This window comes from Physella acuta, unplaced genomic scaffold, assembly GCF_028476545.2.
Source record: "Physella acuta isolate Inbredline_101_S28 unplaced genomic scaffold, ASM2847654v3 ptg000445l, whole genome shotgun sequence".
Taxonomy (NCBI): Eukaryota; Metazoa; Mollusca; class Gastropoda; family Physidae; genus Physella; species Physella acuta.
In genome coordinates this window covers 78,951-98,850 of record NW_026731964.1, presented here as the reverse complement: position 1 = coordinate 98,850, position 19,900 = coordinate 78,951, and the positions used below count along the sequence as shown (strand labels likewise).

At 40.3% G+C, this 19,900-nt stretch overlaps 1 protein-coding gene across 1 annotated transcript; it reads left to right on the top strand.

Moving 5' to 3' along the window:
• Positions 1-16,215: 16,215 nt before the first annotated feature.
• LOC131943175 (uncharacterized) lies at positions 16,216-19,191 on the top strand (the record flags this gene model as incomplete). Its single annotated transcript, XM_059303188.1, has 3 exons — positions 16,216-16,275; positions 17,609-17,851; positions 18,907-19,191. Coding segments are annotated over 3 exons (588 nt in total), but the record flags the coding sequence as incomplete, so codon positions are not given.
• Between the last annotated feature and the right edge of the window lie 709 nt (positions 19,192-19,900).

Genomic DNA, 19,900 nt, shown 5'->3' with positions numbered 1-19,900 from the left:
GGAATAATAGTAAAAAAAAATTAAGCTACTTCGAAAATGTATATCTCACTGGCTAACGAGATTTTAAATTTTAAGCGAGATTTACAAGTTCTATTGTTACATAGACTTTTAGTTTCTTTATCATTCATTAAGTTGGTAATTGTAGATAATGATAACAGTTTTAATATCAAAATGTTACATAGTTGAAGGAATGCGTCAGATTTTTTAATGTCAATATATGTACCTAACATTGCACATTGTGTTTGTTACGTAGCTCAGTATACTTGTCAGTTCTCACGTGGTTCGTTGTGTTTGTGTTACTCACATGTCTCAGTGTGTTTGTCACAGTTTTCAGTGTAATGTCACATACCTTGACATGCGCTCCTCGCCCCAAAAAAAGATCTGCTGTCGGTTGAAACGAAGACACACACTTTAACGTCACCGCTAATCATAATCTTGAAGCCACCCGTAGTATTGCACGGGAAATTGATGGAATAAAAGCTCCCAACAGATGCGAGATAACTCTGGTTCCGTGCCTCATATAATGGCCATCTATCTGTGGCATTATTTGATACAGAATAAATGTACACTATTTTAAACATGATAGTAAAATGTCTACATTTACAAAACCACATCAAACAAATTTAAATTCCTTTTCCAAACCTGACAGTCTAGGGTGCAAGTGAAGTGTGGTCAGCACAATGCCCAGACGACTTTACTTTACATAACGTGAGTTAGGTACCACTCAGAGATGGGCGGACTTAGGGACATTCTACTGACTTGAACCCGAATTCGGTCTAGAGGTCTAGCGCCCTACCGCTAGGCCACTCCGTTCTCGCAAATCAAGATAACAATAACATGTAGATGTTTGCATTGAATTATATCTCTCACGTGCATTAAATGTACAGTAGCATAGGTATGAATCTCGAATGAGAGGTTATACTACCCCCCTCCCCATCCCCTGTCTTTCATGGAAGCCCCCAATTAAAAAGTGTGACTATATTAAACGCCTAATACTCCATAGTTAATATCTCTACTCTCTCTCTCACACACATACACACATACACACACACACACACACACATATATATATATATATATATATATATATATATATATATATATATATATATATATAAATATATATATATATATATATATATATATATATATATATATATATATATATATATATATATATATATATATCAGGAAAAATTTGAACGTCTCCGTACGACCTATTCCTAGATAGCTAGACCACAAATCAGTTGATATAAAATTCAACCCACATAAGCTGCAATTCCCATTAGACTCGACATAAATGAAACTTGAACAATTTGTTGACGTCCAACAGATTCGAGCACAATGTAGGCTTGTAGGGGCCAAAAACTGTAGACCCAAAGGATACATAGACAACGACGAGATGTTTTCTCGCTTGGTGAACCCCGTCGTTGTTGATTGTACGCACACAACTGAAATAGTCCGTTACAAGTTTTGTGATTATTATACATCGAATTTTTTTTTAAGTATGCATGAAAATAACATTTTAAAATAAGTACTTTAGATTAAAAAATATAAGAGTTACTTTGAATGAAATAAATGGTGTAATCAAACATGCCGAAACGTACCTTTAAAAATAAATATAAGTATTAAATGTGAAGTCTGCATGATATAAAATTCTAGTCCTTATAAATATATGTGTATTCGCAACTTTGACCGTAGACTTGCCTTCTCGAAGTTAAAATCGTGACTTATTAATTAATAAAAAAACAGCAATCAATTAAATAGTCATTATCAGATGCAATCGACTACTAATTATTTTAAATTTATGAGAAGCTAGCGAATTTTTCTATTTTCTAAACTAAGCACAACAGCACACGTTTTAGTAAGATTACGGTTGAATTAAAATACTTTTAAGAAAAACTTTAGTAGAAACACAATGATGTGTACTAGTACACTTCGTCCATCAATAACGACCGATGTAAAGCAGCCAATGGTTGGACGAACGCGTAACACTGAAAACTGCTGGATTTCAGCGCATGCGTGATTAAGTTGTGAAGGGTTTAAGCCTTTAATTTTCGCTGCCCTAAAATTTCACAAAGAAGTTTTACCATGTGTTAAAAAATCAATAATCTTATTGAGCTCATGAAAGTTAAGTTTAAACTGGAATAGTTTTTCCACACACGTATGAAATATGGTTGGTAAATTTTTCTATATTGATATAGCAATTAGCATACTTTGATTGATTCTATAGCATGAAATATATTTTAGTTGCCCATGTAGTACAATGGAAAAACGATCGATTAATTCTTTAGTCTAGTTTCATTATATAAGCAACTTGAAGTAGAAAAAAAATGCATAAAAACGTTTTAATAACAAACATTTTTAGTAATAATGCACTAAATAGGAAAACATAAATTATTTTCTTTAAATATATAATAATACACTATTATTTGAATAACTATAAAGAAAAGCATGGGTCACTATATTATCTATTGGATACCTTTACTAATATTTAGGAAGAGAATCACGCTTTCCTTTATAGTAATTTAAATGGTAGTGTATTATTATATATTATTTCACCTTTATAGTGCATAAGTACATACACGCTCATTATAAAACCCTTTTGTGCAATTTAGTTTCAGTTCCTTAAAATTGTCTATTTACAATAGAGTTGCATGATTAAAAACTATCACTGATGTTCATTCACGTAAGAGGGCAGCTCTACAGCTTTAGAATAACTTTCCGTTTTATTACTGGAGTCTTCTTCGTTCTTAAGTTTAGTGTTGGAAGGTATCCCCTCCAACACAATTAAGTATACGTGTCAACTGTTTATTGTTACATTATGTCTTTTAGTGATTGTTACGTCCCTTGTATTATGTATATTATGGTTGCGCCCCTTGAGTGTTCACAGTGTCGTGCGTGATGTGTAGTTAATGTGTACCTGTGAGTTAGTCATCTGTATGAGATATAGACAAGTCAAGTCGCCTTGGCTGTCTAGTGTAATAAAGTTTCCAAGTTAACTGGCCATTGACTCAGATTTCAGCCTGCTTTTCTTTTTTGGATTTGCTTCCATAGCCTTAGTCCAACCAAGAACAAACTACAAGGCAGCAGTTGTTTGATTTTTTAATGTGTCTCTCTTAGAAGAGTGGCTGTCCCCAGCAAACGAGCTTCATCTGCCCGAGGGTTCGAACTTGAGACTTTTCGGTTTAGCAACCATGAATTCGACCACGCCGACCCCCTACTACTGGAGTAAAACGTTTTGTATTGTTTGCAACAGCTAACGATACTATAGCCTCAACTTATGAACTGTTAAAGGTGAAACATGAAATGAGCAATCGATTTTACAACTATGACAATAATAATCATTAAAAAAGTTTTAAAAAACCCACGTTTTCTGATTGAACTAAAAAGTAGAAAATAAATGCTATACATCACAATAATGCCAGCGATCCGTCTACTATAAGCGATCAAAAACGTGCGGCGCCGTGATTTTCTTACAGTTTCTAATACTGTTGACTCTCTACAAGCTCCCTAATAAAAGTCAATAGTATTATCTAATCAATAGTAATATAACTTTTACTTCGGCACCCCACGTTTTTCATCGCTTATAGTAGAGTGATCGCTTGCATTATTGTGATGTATAGCATTTATTTTCTACTTTTTAGTTCAATCAGAAAACGTGGGTTTTTTAAAACTTTTTTAATGATTATTATTTTCTACTTTTTAGTCTTTGTCTGTTTGTTTGCATTAAAATCTTGCTATCGATTTTATCTTTTCACTTTTTTTTGGGGTAAACGAAGACAACTCGTAAAAAGACAACTCGTAAAAAACACGTTGTGTGAATACGTTAATGACTAGAACACATAGATTTGAACCCGTGTCGAGTGGGATAGCAATCGTGTGCCCAACCACTCGACCATATCGTCTCCCCCATACTGGCCACCAGTTGTTACGATTGTTTGTACACAAATTACAGTTACTGGGTTATGTCCCTTTTTCCCCACGTTTTTACTACAACGAGCCGATCATACGCCGCTATTTAGTTGATTTATTTTCTACTTTCAGTAATTCATAATTTGTGAATTCGACAGTACCAATGCTGCCACTGAAAATATTTGCTTTAAAACACTAACCCCCCTCCTTTCCGCTAACCCCGACCCTACCCCCCCCCCGTGAAAGCAGCCTCCTCTTAGTTACCTCCTGTAAGTTTAAAGTCGGTTCAAACTTAATTATCTGCCCCTAATAGCCGTCACTAAACCTGGCTGTACGGTTTGTAAACATTAACGTGACCACAGCTCAGCAGAAAATGTGGGGGTGGGGTAGGGTGGTCGTGATAGTGATAGAGAGAAAGAGAGGGGACTGTAAGAAGCGCTTGCAGCTTGTTTTCTAACGGCTCGAAGAGGAGAATTATATATATAGATTATATAGCGGTCTAAAATGCTCAATAAATTGTTTCCATGGATCAATTTAGTAATAATAACAATTGAATATTCTATTGTCATCCAAAACAAAGCTTCCCTGAAAATTTTAGCGCGCTAGCTAACTGGGAAGTGCCAGAAATTTCGATCGCAAGATTTGATTGGAAAGACAGAGACGAAAGCACGTTAAAGAAAACGTGGGAAAAATGATTAGCGTATTTTTCTTGAAGTCTCTAAAATGTGTGAAAAATAAAGAGTTTCAAGGTCCCAGATTCGATTACCAGCTCTCAATATATCATAATTTAAAAATAATCGAATCGATAGATCAATTTCAATGTTTGTTTGTTGAATGACGTTTGCAGTGATTGTTTTCTTATCTTCTATAGTGCCAAAATAGGAAGTACATTGTAACTGGCATCACACCAAGCTGGGTCTGTAGAAGCGAAACAATTCTAGTTGTGACAGGCTTTGAAGTAATTCGGTCGAGGCTCATTATCTCTAATCATTTCCAATCAAACACCAATTTAAATCAGAAATGATACATCGTTCTCACTATTTTTATCCACTTATTCAGCATTCCATTGTTGTTAAGTTAATTCACAACCAACAATAGATGAGTGATTTCAACACCACAAAACATATCGATCAATCTATATTGTTGTTTTTTTTTTGTGAGTGTGTGTGTGTGTGTGTGTGTGTGTGTGTGTGTGTGTGTGTGTGTGTGTGTGTGTGTGTGTGTGTCTGTGATACTGTAATAAAAGTGTGATCACTTTTTTCTTGTGTTATTTTTAACCCACACCACAGTTAAACATAGCTTTCATGGTTTTATTAACCAGCGATCCGTGTCAAAGGATGTAACTATCGAGTCTGTATAAGCGAATGGGTTATTGTTCTTGATCACCGAACAATTGGCAACACACAATAACGTTTTCCAAAAGCCAAGCCGTATTGTTAAATGTCATTTTTCATAATCAGCGGTTGGTGGCGAAAACAATTTTCACTGATTATCTAAAATAATTGGCGATTTAAATTCATTGATAGTTAATGTTGAAACAAAAAAAAAACGTATTAAAATGCAGAAAGCACAGATCATTTTATTATTAACAAGAGTGAAATGTGATAGTATAGTTTACTTGAATCATCTGGTGTACATTCTTATCTGTCTAATACATAAGTAAACAATTATAAAAGGAATTATTTTTATGTAAAAAAGCGCTTGATTTTAAACAAGTTAATTAAAAAAGTCTAGTGACATTTATGCGCAATTTCCTTATGTTATCTAAAAATAGCTCTGACCTATAATGCTGGGTTTGTAGGTGTTTATGTAATTTTAAAATTTGTGATCGAACGAGAGGATATTTTTGAAAACTTTCTTCGGCAATATTGTTCTAAATTATGGCAGGAATCGATTGGTACATGTTTCAAGTCGCTAAGTTGCCGAGATATGGGCCAAAAACTGAATTTTTTCGAGGTTTTTTGGCTTTTCTGGGAAATACATGAAAGAAACCCGGAATTTTTATGGCCTATGCTCATTCTCGTAACTTGCTTAACATAATTGCTTTTGGAACTAGTCATCGATATTGCTTCGTTGAGGAGGAGATACGACTTAAGGCCCGGACACACATTCATCCATACATTCATTCATTCATTCATTCATCCATCCATTCCCAGAAATGACGAGTTAATAAACGCAATTCTCCAGAATGGAAATTGCGCTAAAAATTGGTAGAGATAATGCAAAAGTTGTATAGGGCTGTAATTTCAGAAAAACACAGTTGGGTTCGTTTCTGTGGTCTACACGAATTAATGCAATGATAAACGCTACCCATGTTTATTGTTGGGACGTAGAGACCAATCATTCAGAAGTTAACACCTTCGGTTGAGATAAAGGCTGAAATTAACAGTCCGTGAGATATTTTGTCTGGGATATTTTGTCTGAGATCATTTGTCCGTTAGATATAGTATCTGAGATAATAAGACTGAGATTTTTTTTCTTGATATCATTTATCAAGGAAACCCCACAACCACACAACCTTTCAGTTTAAAATAATAGTTGTTTTTCACAATTTTTTTCGATTTAGCAAAAGCATATGCAACCATTATGGAAAAATAAAACCAAAAACGGTTTTTATTACTCTTTAAAGATGACAGAGTATCAATTGTTTTCTACTCTGATATAAGAATTATGTGATTTAGATATTTGGGTGTGAAGGGGGTACACTGGATGGTAGTTGGAGCGAAATCTTGAGACGTTGAAACCTACAATTAAAGATACACTGACCTTTGGAATTAGATTGTCAAGCAATGACATAAGTATGATATTACTGGAACTTGATTGGGAAAATACGATGGACTTTGGAGAATAATTTTTTTTTTGTTTTGCACTTCTAAGCAGTGACATTGTGAATGTGTTCCGTGACTTTTTAGTTTATAATTTTTAAAACAAATTATGTGATGTTTTTTAACAAAATTATGGTAATTCTGACTTGAAAGAGTATGTGTTAAATATTATTTTAATATAATATTATAGTTAAATAAGTGTTTTTGCCAAAGAGCTACAATATATCTCCATGTAGTGACATCTATTTCAATACAGCAAATTGACAATAGCAATCAAATTATAGTTGTTGTGCAATCCTTTTTATATTAAAATTTCCAAAATAAAGCCCGAAACTTTGAGTTGTATTTCAAATAGATAAGAATAGTTCCGCAGCAAAATACACTTTGACACGTGTGAACGAAGACGTTGATGGCTTCATACAGACGTCCAGATTTTCCAAAGAGAGAGAGTTCTGGAAAAAGTAGAAGCGGCACGTGAAAGCAAACACGAGGCGTGTTGCTGACGATAAAGGCAACAGTCAGTACAAACAGCTGTTGGGTGATTCTTATCTCCTTGCTGCTCAACTGGAGTTTCTCCTGCCTTACGCTTATAGTACTTGTATCATTAGTGCTCAATGTGTTTCTCTCTAATTCAGGTTTAGGTGCATTGGATAACGTGTTTTGTTGACGAAACTTCAGAGCTTTCGTCAGAAAAAGTTTCATGGAAAACGCTGAAATTAGCAAAACAAATTGAACAAAGTTTACAAGAACAAGTCCTTTCAATGTCCATATGATATCTGTGACTAAAACCCATGACGATGCCGTGGTGAATAGAGCTCTGGTCGCGTTTATTTTGGTATCGTGTCGTGGGGTTATCCCCATAGAGCAGAACAAGGGAATTTCAGTTGCTATAGTGAACGCTATTGTACACGCCATGACAATACCAGCCAGGTTTTTAGTTCCCAATTTGTGCCGAAACCACAGCGGTGTGGCTACACTAAGACAACGAACGACGGCCAGAAAGATGATGATGATCATCGCTGAGAAATAAAACACTCCTGCTGCCATTTCCAGAGTAAATTCCAGACTGTACGGGTCGACGGAAAAATAATGTGTGTAGTTGGTCTCAAACTCCACACACTCGAATACACAGGATAGGGAACCTGCAGCCTCGCAAATCAGGAACATCAGGTCATAGACAGAGAGGAACAGGAAGGACAGGGTGACTCCGTCTTTAAGTCCCATGGCAACAAACGTTCGGATCGTCAGAGAGTTGCCGACGATACCAAACAGAGCCAGAAACTCTCGACTAAGGCAGATAACTGTGCTGACTATGGTCACGTTATCCTGCATTGAAGAGGACGGTGACAGTAAATAATCGATTATAGCAGACATGATTTACTATCTATGTCTTGTGTCTTATGTTTTGGGTGAGCTGGCGGCGCGTTTATTTTCTTTCTCGAGAAATATATGACAAACTTAAAATGAGTGTGCATTTAAAGTAATATTTTACATCATCTCGTTGTGATAATTTTGACCCAATTACGTGATGCGACGTAAATTCGTTTAATCAAGGCCAATAAGTATCCACTTAGTTGGTAATTTTAAACAAATTTATTCGCGAAACAATTTCATGCACTTCATGGTGTTTATCTAATTACAATACGATAGACACGATAAGCGGTTGTCTGTAATATAAATTAGGTCTAATTTAACGATGGTATTACACAATATTTACCATTTTGCTTTTATTGGCGCTGACGGTCTAACCTATTGGGTTATTTAAAAATAGTTTGGCGAATTATTGGGCCACAAATTGTTTTAATAATCAATAATCTAACAAGAAAATACTGAAATGAAAAAAAAAGACAACTGTTTGATTGTTATCTTATTATGCTACCTATTTATTTTTTTGTCTAAAAGATTATTATTGAGAATGCTGTTTTTGAGAGTTATTATTAATAAAGCGCATCGTTTTTTTTTTTGTTCCCTCAAAATTTTGCTGTACTGTAAGTAATAAATGGTCGTAGTATTCATCAATTAGAGCTATATGATTACCGTTGCACCTTAAATTATTTTCCTTTCCACAAGAATAAAGCTATTGATTTTTCATCATCTCTACAAGTTATTTTCTACAACACTGAAACAAAATTATTGCAGTCCCTGTCACGTCATTGAATGCTGCTATACCAATTAGTCTCCAATCTCACACCTCATTTAAATGGCATCAAACTGTGATGTATTAGGTTTATCTAGATTGGCCTCTAATTACAGAACTAGAGTGTTCTTTCTGTCCTTTTCCGAAATATATTTTTTGTGAAGACCAGTTTGTGTTAAACAATCTTATGTTACATTCTTTTAGCTTTTAGTTCTTGTGTTGTTCGTCAAGCACTAAATGTGAAATTCTTTTAGCGTTTTGTTGTTGATGTTTCTTGTCCCTAACTGAAAGAGCTTAGCTTTTATTTACGTGTTTTTTTTCTCATGGAAACTGATTTATGTTAAACGCTCTTAGTTAGATTTAATGTGTTGATTTTGCTCGCCATGTAATTAAACTGTCTTAACTTAAATGCTAGTAGTTTTTATACATCGTACACTCAACGTACTTTCCAGTACCAAATAATGTTGGGGTATTGAGACTCCAACCAATGTTACAATTATAAAATTATCTTGGTCAATCGAAATGTTATATATCTTTATATAGGAAAGGTTGGGTCATAAGCAGTGTTTCTTCCAGATTTTTTTCTCCGGGGGGCACTTGAAATTTTGGGGGAAGGGGTAGACTTTCTTCGGGGGGCGGACGCTGTTAAAAGTTTATATTTTCTATATAAATATATAAATTATATAAATTTCATTTCGTTCGGGAGGGGGGGGGGGGCGGTAAATTTTTTTCGGGGGGGGGGGACAAATATACTAGTTAAGTTTTGTTACGGCTAAAATATTGTGATACATTTAAATGCTACTATGTGCAATGATGCATATATTTAACCCCATCATTGATAAACTTAAATAATCTATTATATTTAACTCTCTTTAGACATAATTTAAACCATAACTATACTGCACAGCAGAAATGATTAAAACAGAAGTTTCAATGTTGCGTTATTTATTTATTAAAATTACAAACAAAAATACTAAGCAAGAAACGAGGACTTATTTTTCAAATAGATGAGAACATTAATGGAAATAATATAACACTGACAAGTGAATAATATGGCGTCAATAGCTTTGACTCAATTTCTTTTCTTTCTAAATGTATACGTATGTTCACACGTTTTAAAATGCCAATGGTCCTGGCACGGTCAATGTAGCATTGCCAGGTAATTATATTTTCCGTAACCACTATTTTATTAAATAGCTTATTCTCTATTTTCGAAATGCGTTCTAAATGCGTTAGGTTATTTTTAAAGATAACGTAATTTCAATACAATTTGCTATCAATCATGTGATATTAGCTGCCACTAGCATAAGTTCAGTATGTTAACGAGTGTTTATATTTAACTGTGTACAAGTAGGTTTATAGGTTGACAGTGTACACGTACTTTCATGGATTAATTGTATAAAACTTCATTCATAGGTTCAGTGTGTACACGTACATGCAACGGCTGACTGTGTATATGTACATTCAAGGGTTGACTGTGTACACGTACGTTCTTGCACTCAGCCGTGAAACTTGGTCTTTGGATGGCAAGGTCCACAACGTAGTTGATCTGGTCAAGTCGATAGCGTCCGTGATGTTCGGTGGTTGGGGTTTGAACCTGCCCAGCAGCCCGCCCAGTTTAACCAGCACCGACTTCCTGGCGAGGTAGCAGAGAAACACATAGAGCCCCTGGCAGCCGTTGGTCAGTATGAAGACAATCCACATGTAGCTCGTATTGACGGCAAGAGCGAGGAAGTAAAACACCCAGGTCAGGCCCATCATAAGGGACAGGTTCACACACAAGACGAGTTGTGTTTTCTCTCGCTTGTGCTGCGAGTTCTTCTGTCGGAAATTTGAACTTTTCCGGATAGCTTTGATGACAAACACGGCACAAACAGCGGTGATGGATAAGAGTAGAAATATAGGGGCGATGAAAACAGCGAGGATGGATTTCACATTTCCAATCCAACAAATTCCGTTTTTCCCGTAGTTGATTTGAACGATTCCAGTTTGGTCTAGTATAAAACAACCTCCGGCGATTAACGATGGCAGCCCCCAGCATAAGGCTGAGAAGACGTAAAATATGGCGGAACTTGTGGGGTTAAACCAACGCTGGGATTGTAGATGTAGAATACATGCAAGATGTAGAGCCATGGCAGCCAGCCAGGTAAAGGACGCCAGCCATACCGCATGGTGAACAGCAGCGTAGATCTCACAGGCCAGTCCCCGGGGGTACGGACAGCCCAGGAACATCGTCTGGGCAGCAAGGAGAGCAGACGACATGGACATGACGATTTTTCCTGGCACGTTCCTCAGTTCTGGCACCAGCCCGTACACGACGAGGACAATTACCAGACACGACACGGAGATGCCGCATGCGATAAGGGTCGCGGCGCGTTCCGCTTCAGTGGTTGGCATCAACGTCTGCGGCAGTTCCAGCTCGTCAAAACACACATCGGCACCGTCATCCGTTATTACATAATCCTGTTGCTTATGTATAGATATAATCTTACCATGAAACTTCTCATGCAGCATTGTTTCTAATGTAATTAAAGAAATAGAAGTATTACTGTGGGATTGTAGATATGACTTTATTGTTTCCGAGTTTTTTGTTATAAGTAGATAATTCTGGAAATCTACAATGTCCGATTTGTTTACAAAGACGAATGGACACTTCAAGACTGGTCCATCGCACCAACCAATCGTAGCCTTGTTTTCATGTCTATCACGTGATATGGGGTCACCGCTGTAGTGAAGGTAGAAAATAAAATCTGTCAGGGGTAGAGTTGTGAAGTTAAAGTCGACAAGGCTAGTTCCGTTTTCGTGTGTCAAAAGTGGCATTTCCTTAAATATTAGTTTTCTACCAGAAGTACAGACTGTTTTATCTCTAGTTGTTGACTCCCCATCTTGATTCGTTAATGTCACATTATGAATAAGGAAATTATTTTGATGGGCTATGTCGTTGAGTCTTGTTAAGATCTTTGTTTGTATGTCAGAAATTATACTATAAGACTCACTTGAAGAGGACAAGTTGAAATTGATAAGCACACACATACCTTTCTTGTTAGTATTAGTATCATTTCCCTTCAAGGGGATGTTTGAACAAAGACTAGAATTTACCTCCAATACTGAACATTGAGCAGACGATGAGTTTTTAAAATTCGCATTCAGTTCGTCTATCAGGGTTGGTGTTGCTTCCGTTCTATTTATAGCTCCAGACTCCATCATCGCCATCGTCCAAACGCACGTGAAATACTGCAGAGACAACGTGAGTCTTTTACTTGGTCGGCTGATTTTTTTACGTAACAGTTGCTGAACTCGACTCTCTAATATTGTGTTATTATTAGCTTGGCTAAAACAGCACTCGTCATTGTACTTACAGTGGTCGTCAAGTAGATATTTGAACCAGAGGTACACGTTGATCTCTCTTGATAGTGTTGGTAGAGACATGTTGTAGGTTTCCATTAAATCACTTGTGTTCTGGTCATACTTAGTGCTAGCACACTCTCGACCAATGAGATGCGTTCCTTTCGGACACGTGATTTCTAGACACGTTTGATACAACAGCGCGAAAATTTGATTTTCTCCACACATTTCGTTGACATGTGGTGTTGAGGTAAAGACGTTAAAGTCAAACAGGTGCCGGAAATTTGGAACTTTAAATATTGTGTCCGATCGAGGGGCAAGTTCAAGTAAAGAACCTACTTCAGAATTTACAATATACGGCTGATGTTCAGGGCATTGTCTTGTATGGTTTGGGTTGATTAACTGCAATATACATGAATCAACGACTGAGTTATTAGACTGTAGTACAGCTTGCTCTATGGTATGTTTACTTAAATTATGATGACAATGTATCACTGTTTCCCATGGTGTAACCGTCCCAGGGTTTAACCCATTACATATGGCGCAAAAGACGTTACGGAAATCTACGAATGTGCTGCCTTTCGTCATTGTCACAGGGACGTTGTTGATGCTCAGATCTGTCAGAGAGGTGACACCATGACATCGTGACGTGACATCTGGCAGTGACAGTCCGAAATACAAACTGCCATTCTCAGATGGCTGGTTGAGCATGTTAATCACGTGGTTAGCCTTTACAATGACGTCATCGTCTTCGCTGCATTGCGTCACCATGTGGGTGGTCGACATTAACTCACACGTCATCAACTTGAACCAGCGGTACTGCTCATACACGTGCACAATTCGCGAGTAGGATCTCGTTTCGCTCACGATCAAAGACAGGCGCTCCACCTCACTGGCATCATATTTAACTTGTCTATAACTTGAGCAACAATCTGCATAAAACAGACACACCTCATCAGTACGACATTTCTCAATTTTACCCACAGTACAATTTTGGTGATCATGTTGTTCGGATAAACACTGAGAACTGTTCGTGTCTCGGATTATTCCACTTCTAGCATCTTGTGCTTTAGGCTGTATAATGTCGGGCACTTTCTCTGTGTACGACGCATTTCCGGATGTCGCATTTGTCTTAGAAGACTTGGTTTTGCTCTCCATACAGACAACTAGAATCAGATAAATTTGGCAATTAACTTAGTATAAATAATACGCGTCAGCAGACACTCTCAAACTTGTATATTTTAAAGTATATATTATAAAGGATATGCGAAATAAAAAAAATGAGTAGTCTTTTATATATATAATCTATCTATCTACCTTTCTATCTATCTATCTATCTATACATATATATATATACATACATATATATATATATATATATATATATATATATATATATATATATATATATATATATACATATATATAATTTATGTATAAAGGATGTGTCAAAGAATAAAATGTGGTTTCTTTTATACTCACCTGCAAAACAATGTACGATTATTATTATCACTAAGAGCCTTTTGCCTTTCCTTTGTAATTTTGCCATTCTTTAGTTAGTGCTACGAAACCCTCTACCAAACAAAAAACCAAAATGTCTTGTACTAATATCAGCTGACAAGAACTGACCAATGAGCGCTGGCCAAAGACTGACTAGTAAATGGAGAATTCCTTAAGTTGCCGTAGATCTTTTATTACGTCACCCCAAGGCGTTAATTATCTATATCGACGATGGCGTACAATAGAGGAGTAATTAATTAAATACTTTTTGTGTTGAAACATATTCTTTTACTAGTTGCCGGGATCTATGCTTCGGTCGTATTGCCCGTTAGCAAACTTAAATTTAAGCACGCTATTAATTAAATTTGGTCAATTTTTCTTTGTGTTCACTCATTATTTATTCAGCAGCAATCGCGTTTATAAACTAGCTTTTTCCGTATTATCGAAACTAGGAACTCATAGAGGTAATCCCATTTTTAAAAAAATAAGTCGTTAAATCAACATTATCAAAACTACTTAAGAAGCCTAATCAATAAAATGGTAGTAATTAAAAAATATATCCAACAAAGCTACCCCAAGAAAAACAAATTAAGAAAATCGAAAAAAAAAAATCACAATTATTAATTACCTTCAGGTAAACTAAATTAATATAACATTAATTACATAGGGAATAGACACTATTTTAAGCAATCATATCCACACAACCTATTTAACGTTAAAATGTGTGTTTCGGTGTTAGGTGGTGGGTTCGTTAGGTAATAAATGAGACATGCCATACATTTATATTTTTATTTTAAATGAAATTGTTTTTTTAATGAATGTTAGCATTTTAATTTTTTTAATGGGGTGTATGTTGTGATGATGGATGAGGGAGTGGGGGGGGGGGGGGGGGCTTAGTGGCAGGCAATAAATGACACAGCCATACATTTATATTTTTATTTTAAATGAACTTGTTTTGTTAAGAAGTAATTATTTTTAAATATTTTATTTTTGAGGGGTGTATGTTGTTGAGATGGGTTCTAGGGGGAGAGGGTGTGTGTAGTGGTAGGCGATGAATAAGACAAGCTATACATTTATATTTAATTTAAAATGCATTGCCCAACACGTGTACAGTTACCTCATTAGCCCGGGGTCTAGTATTTCTATCAGTTATTTATCTCTGAAGGCAAAGGGAGGGGGGGCGGGAGTGGTGGTGAAAATAAATCTTACATATAAAACTATTGTTCCCTTTCCGAACTTGACGGTCCATGGGCAAGTGGAGTAGAGTTCACCTGTTTCTGTGACCTCGGCATATGAAGGGATAGTGGGGTCAGCACTATGCCCAGCCGTCTTTATTTTCCCTAACTTGAGTTAGGTACCCATCAGAGCTGGGTGGACTCAACGACGCTTTACTGACTTGAACTCGGGACTTTCTGATTAGCAGTTTAGCACTCTACCTCTAGGCCACATCGTTCAGTAGATTATATATAAATTACATATTCGTTAAATTTTTCCCTGGGGCGGTGGGGTTGCTCCGTGACCTCCCCCCCCCCGTTCTCTGTAAGGGACAGATGCTAACCTCAGTATCTGGGTATGCTACATGTAATCTGCTATCACGGTGTAGTATTAAACAGGTTGCACTTTATACGTTTCATTAAAATCCGGCACGAAGTTTAAATTAAAGAATGCGCTGTCACTGCAAGGGAAAGAATACATTATTTAACAAATTAGTGAAGACAGAGTTGCTGAACTTAGGCTGCTCTTGTTTTAGTTGTACATACACTCCCCTCTTCACTACACAGACTTAGTGGTGGGGTAAGGGGAATGGCTTTTCGTGACCTAAGGCAACATGAAGACGTCTAGTATTTAAAATAATTTAATTACATATATATTTTTAAAAGGAACTATGTAAAACAATGTACATTTTAAGTGTATTAAACAAATTCTTTTTTTTTCTGGTTGACGAAGTAGCAGAGCGTGCTGTTTCATCACTGTCATTCAAGGTTTGAGTAGAACATTTTATCGCCATATGCTGGAATAGTGTTTGCATTATTCAATGTTTTTAGTGTGTGCTTGTGTGTGAGTGTGCGTGAGTGTGCGTGAAAGTTTGAAATGCTGTACAACCACCCATCAACTAACCACCAACGAACTCACCACGAAATTTTACTCGCCATCCACCAACTAACCACTCACCAACTCACCACCCACCAACTCACCACCCACCAACTCACCACCCACCAAGTAACCACCCACCGAATTACCACCCACCAACTCACCACTCACCATCCACCAACTCACCACCCACCAAATCACCACCCACCAACTCACCACCCACCAACTCACCACCCACCAACTCACCACCCACCAAATTACCACCCACCGAATTACCACCCACCAACTCACCACTCACCATCCACCAACTCACCACCCACCAAATCACCACCCACCAACTCACCACCCAACAACTCACCACCCACCAACTCACCACCCACCAACTCGACACCCACCAACTCACCACCCACCAACTCGCCACCCACCAACTCACCACCCACCAACTCACCACCCACCAACTCACCACCCACCAACTCACCACCCACCAACTCACCACCCACCAACTCACCACCCACCAACTCACCACCCACCAACTCACCACCCACCAACTCACCACCCACCAACTCACCATCCACCAAGTAACCACCCACCAACTCACCACCCACCACCAACGAACTCAACAACTCACCACCCACCAACTCACCACCCACCAACTCACCACCCACCAACTCACCACCCACCAAATCACCACCCACCAAATCACCACCCACCAACTCACCACCCACCAAATTACCACCCACCGAATTACCACCCACCAACTCACCACCCACCAAAAAACCACCCACCAAATCACCACCCACCGAATCACCACCCACCAACTCACCACCCACCAAATTTCCACCCACCGAATTAGCACCCACCAACTCACCACTCACCACCCACCAACTCACCACCCACCAACACACCACCCACCAACACACCACCCACCAACACACCACCCACCGACTCACCACCCACCAACTCACCACCCACCAACTCACCAACCACCAACTCACAACACACCAACTCACCACCCACCAACACACCACCCACCAACACACCACCCACCAACACACCACCCACCGACTCACCACCCACCGACTCACCAACCACCAACTCACCACCCACCAACTCACCACCCACCAACACACCACCCACCAACACACCACCCACCGACTCACCACCCACCAACTCACAACACACCAACACACCACCCACCGACTCACCACCCACCAACTCACCACCCACCAACTCACCACCCACCAACTCACCACCCACCAAATCACCACACACCAACTCACCACCCACCAACTCACCACCCACCAACTCACCACCCACCAAGTAACCACCCACCAACTCACCACCCACCAACTCACCACCCACCAACTCACCACCCACCAACTCACCACCCACCAAATCACCACCCACCAAGTAACCACCCACCAACTCACCACCCACCAACTCACCACCCACCAACTCACCACCCACAACCAACGAACTCAACAACTCACCACCCACCAACTCGCAACCCACCAACTCACCACCCACCAACTCACCACCCACCACCAATGAACTCAACAACTCACCACCCACCAACTCACCACCCACCAACTCACCACCCACCAACTCACCACCCACCAACTCACCACCCACCAACTCACCACCCACCACCAACGAACTCAACAACTCACCACCCACCAACTCGCCACCCACCAACTCACCACCCACCAACTCACCACCCACCAACTCACCACCCACCAACTCACCACCCACCACCAACGAACTCAACAACTCACCACCCACCAACTCGCCACCCACCAACTCACCACCCACCAACTCACCACCCACCAACTCACCACCCACCAACTCACCACCCACCACCAACGAACTCAACAACTCACCACCCATTAACTCGTTACCCACCAACTCACCACCCACCAACTCACCACCCACCAACTCACCACCCACCAACTCACCACCCACCAACTCGCCACCCACCAACTCGCCACCCACCAACTCGCCACCCACCAACTCACCACCCACCAACTCACCACCCACCAACTCACCACCCACCAACTCACTACCCACCAACTCACCACCCACCAACTCACCACCCACCAACTCACCACCCACCAACTCACCACCCACCAACTCACCACCCACCAACTCACCACCCACCAACTCACCACCCACCAACTCACCACCCACCAACTCACCACCCACCACCAACGAACTCAACAACTCACCGCCCACCAACTCGCCACCCACCAACTCACCACCCACCAACTCACCACCCACCAACTCACCACCCACCACCAGCGAACTCAACAACTCACCACCCACCACCTCGCCACCCACCAACTCACCACATACCAACTCACGCCCCATAACTCACCACCCACCAACTCACCACCCACCAACTCACCACCCACCAACTCACCACCCACCAACTCACCACCCACCAACTCACCACCCACCAACTTACCACCCACCAAGTAACCACCCACCAACTCACCTCCCACCACCAACGAACTCAACAACTCACCACCCACCAACTCGCCACCCACCAACTCACCACCCACCAACTCACCACCCACCAACTCACCACCCACCAACTCACCACCCACCAAATCACCACCCACCAAATCACCACCCACCAAATCACCACCCACCAAATCACTACCCACCAAATTACCACCCACCAAATCACCACCCAACAACTCACCACCCACCAACTCACCACCCACCAACTCGCCACCCACCAACTCACCACCCATCAACTCACCACCCACCAACTCACCACCCACAAAATCACCACCCACCAAATCACCACCCACCAACTCACCAACCACCAAATTACCACCCACCGAATTACCACCCACCAACTCACCACCCACCAAATCACCACCCACCAAATCACCACCCACCAAATCACCACCCACCAACTCACCACCCACCAAATTTCCACCCACCGAATTAGCACCCACCAACTCACCACTCACCACCCACCAACTCACCACCCACCAACACACCACCCACCAACACACCACCCACCAACACACCACCAACGAACTCAACAACTCACCACCCACCAACTCACAACACACCAACACACCACCCACCAACTCACCACCCACCAACTCACCACCCACTAACACACCACCCACCGATTCACCACCCACCAACTCACAACACACCAACACACCACCCACCGACTCACCACCCACCAACTCACCACCTACCAACTCACCACCCACCAACTCACAACACACCAACACACCACCCACCGACTCACCACCGACCAACTCACCACCCACCAACTCACCACCCACCAACTCACCACCCACCGACTCACCACCCACCAACTCACCACCCACCAACTCACCACCCACCAACTCACCACCCACCAAATCACCACCCACCGAATTACCACCCACCAACTCACCACCCACAAAATCACCACCCACCAACTCACCACCCACCAAATTTCCACCCACCGAATTACCACCCACCAACTCACCACTCACCAAATTTCCACCCACCAAATTACCACCAACCACCAACTTACCACCCACCAACTCACCATCCACCAAATCACCACCCACCGAATTACCACCCACCAACTCACCACTCACCATCCACCAACTCACCACCCACCAACTCACCACCCACCCACCAACTCACCACTCACCATCCACCAACTCACCACCCACCAACTCACCACCCACCAACTCACCACCCACCAACACACCACCCACCAACTCACCACCCACCAACTCACCACTCACCATCCACCAACTCACCACCCACCAACTCACCACCCACCAACACACCACCCACCAACTCACCACTCACCATCCACCAACTCACCACCCACCAACTCACCACCCACCAACTCACCACCCACCAACACACCACCCACCGACTTGCATAAATGTTCTTTGTAAGAATATTACATAAACTCAAAGTGGTTTGATATATATGAATTAAAATTAATCTATAGTTCAAAGTTAAAAGTGTAATTTTTATTCAAAGGTTATGTATAATTTGGCTCCTCGGTCTTTCGTGTAAGGGCAAAGTGTAATAGGCCTGACCAGGGGTCGGCAAC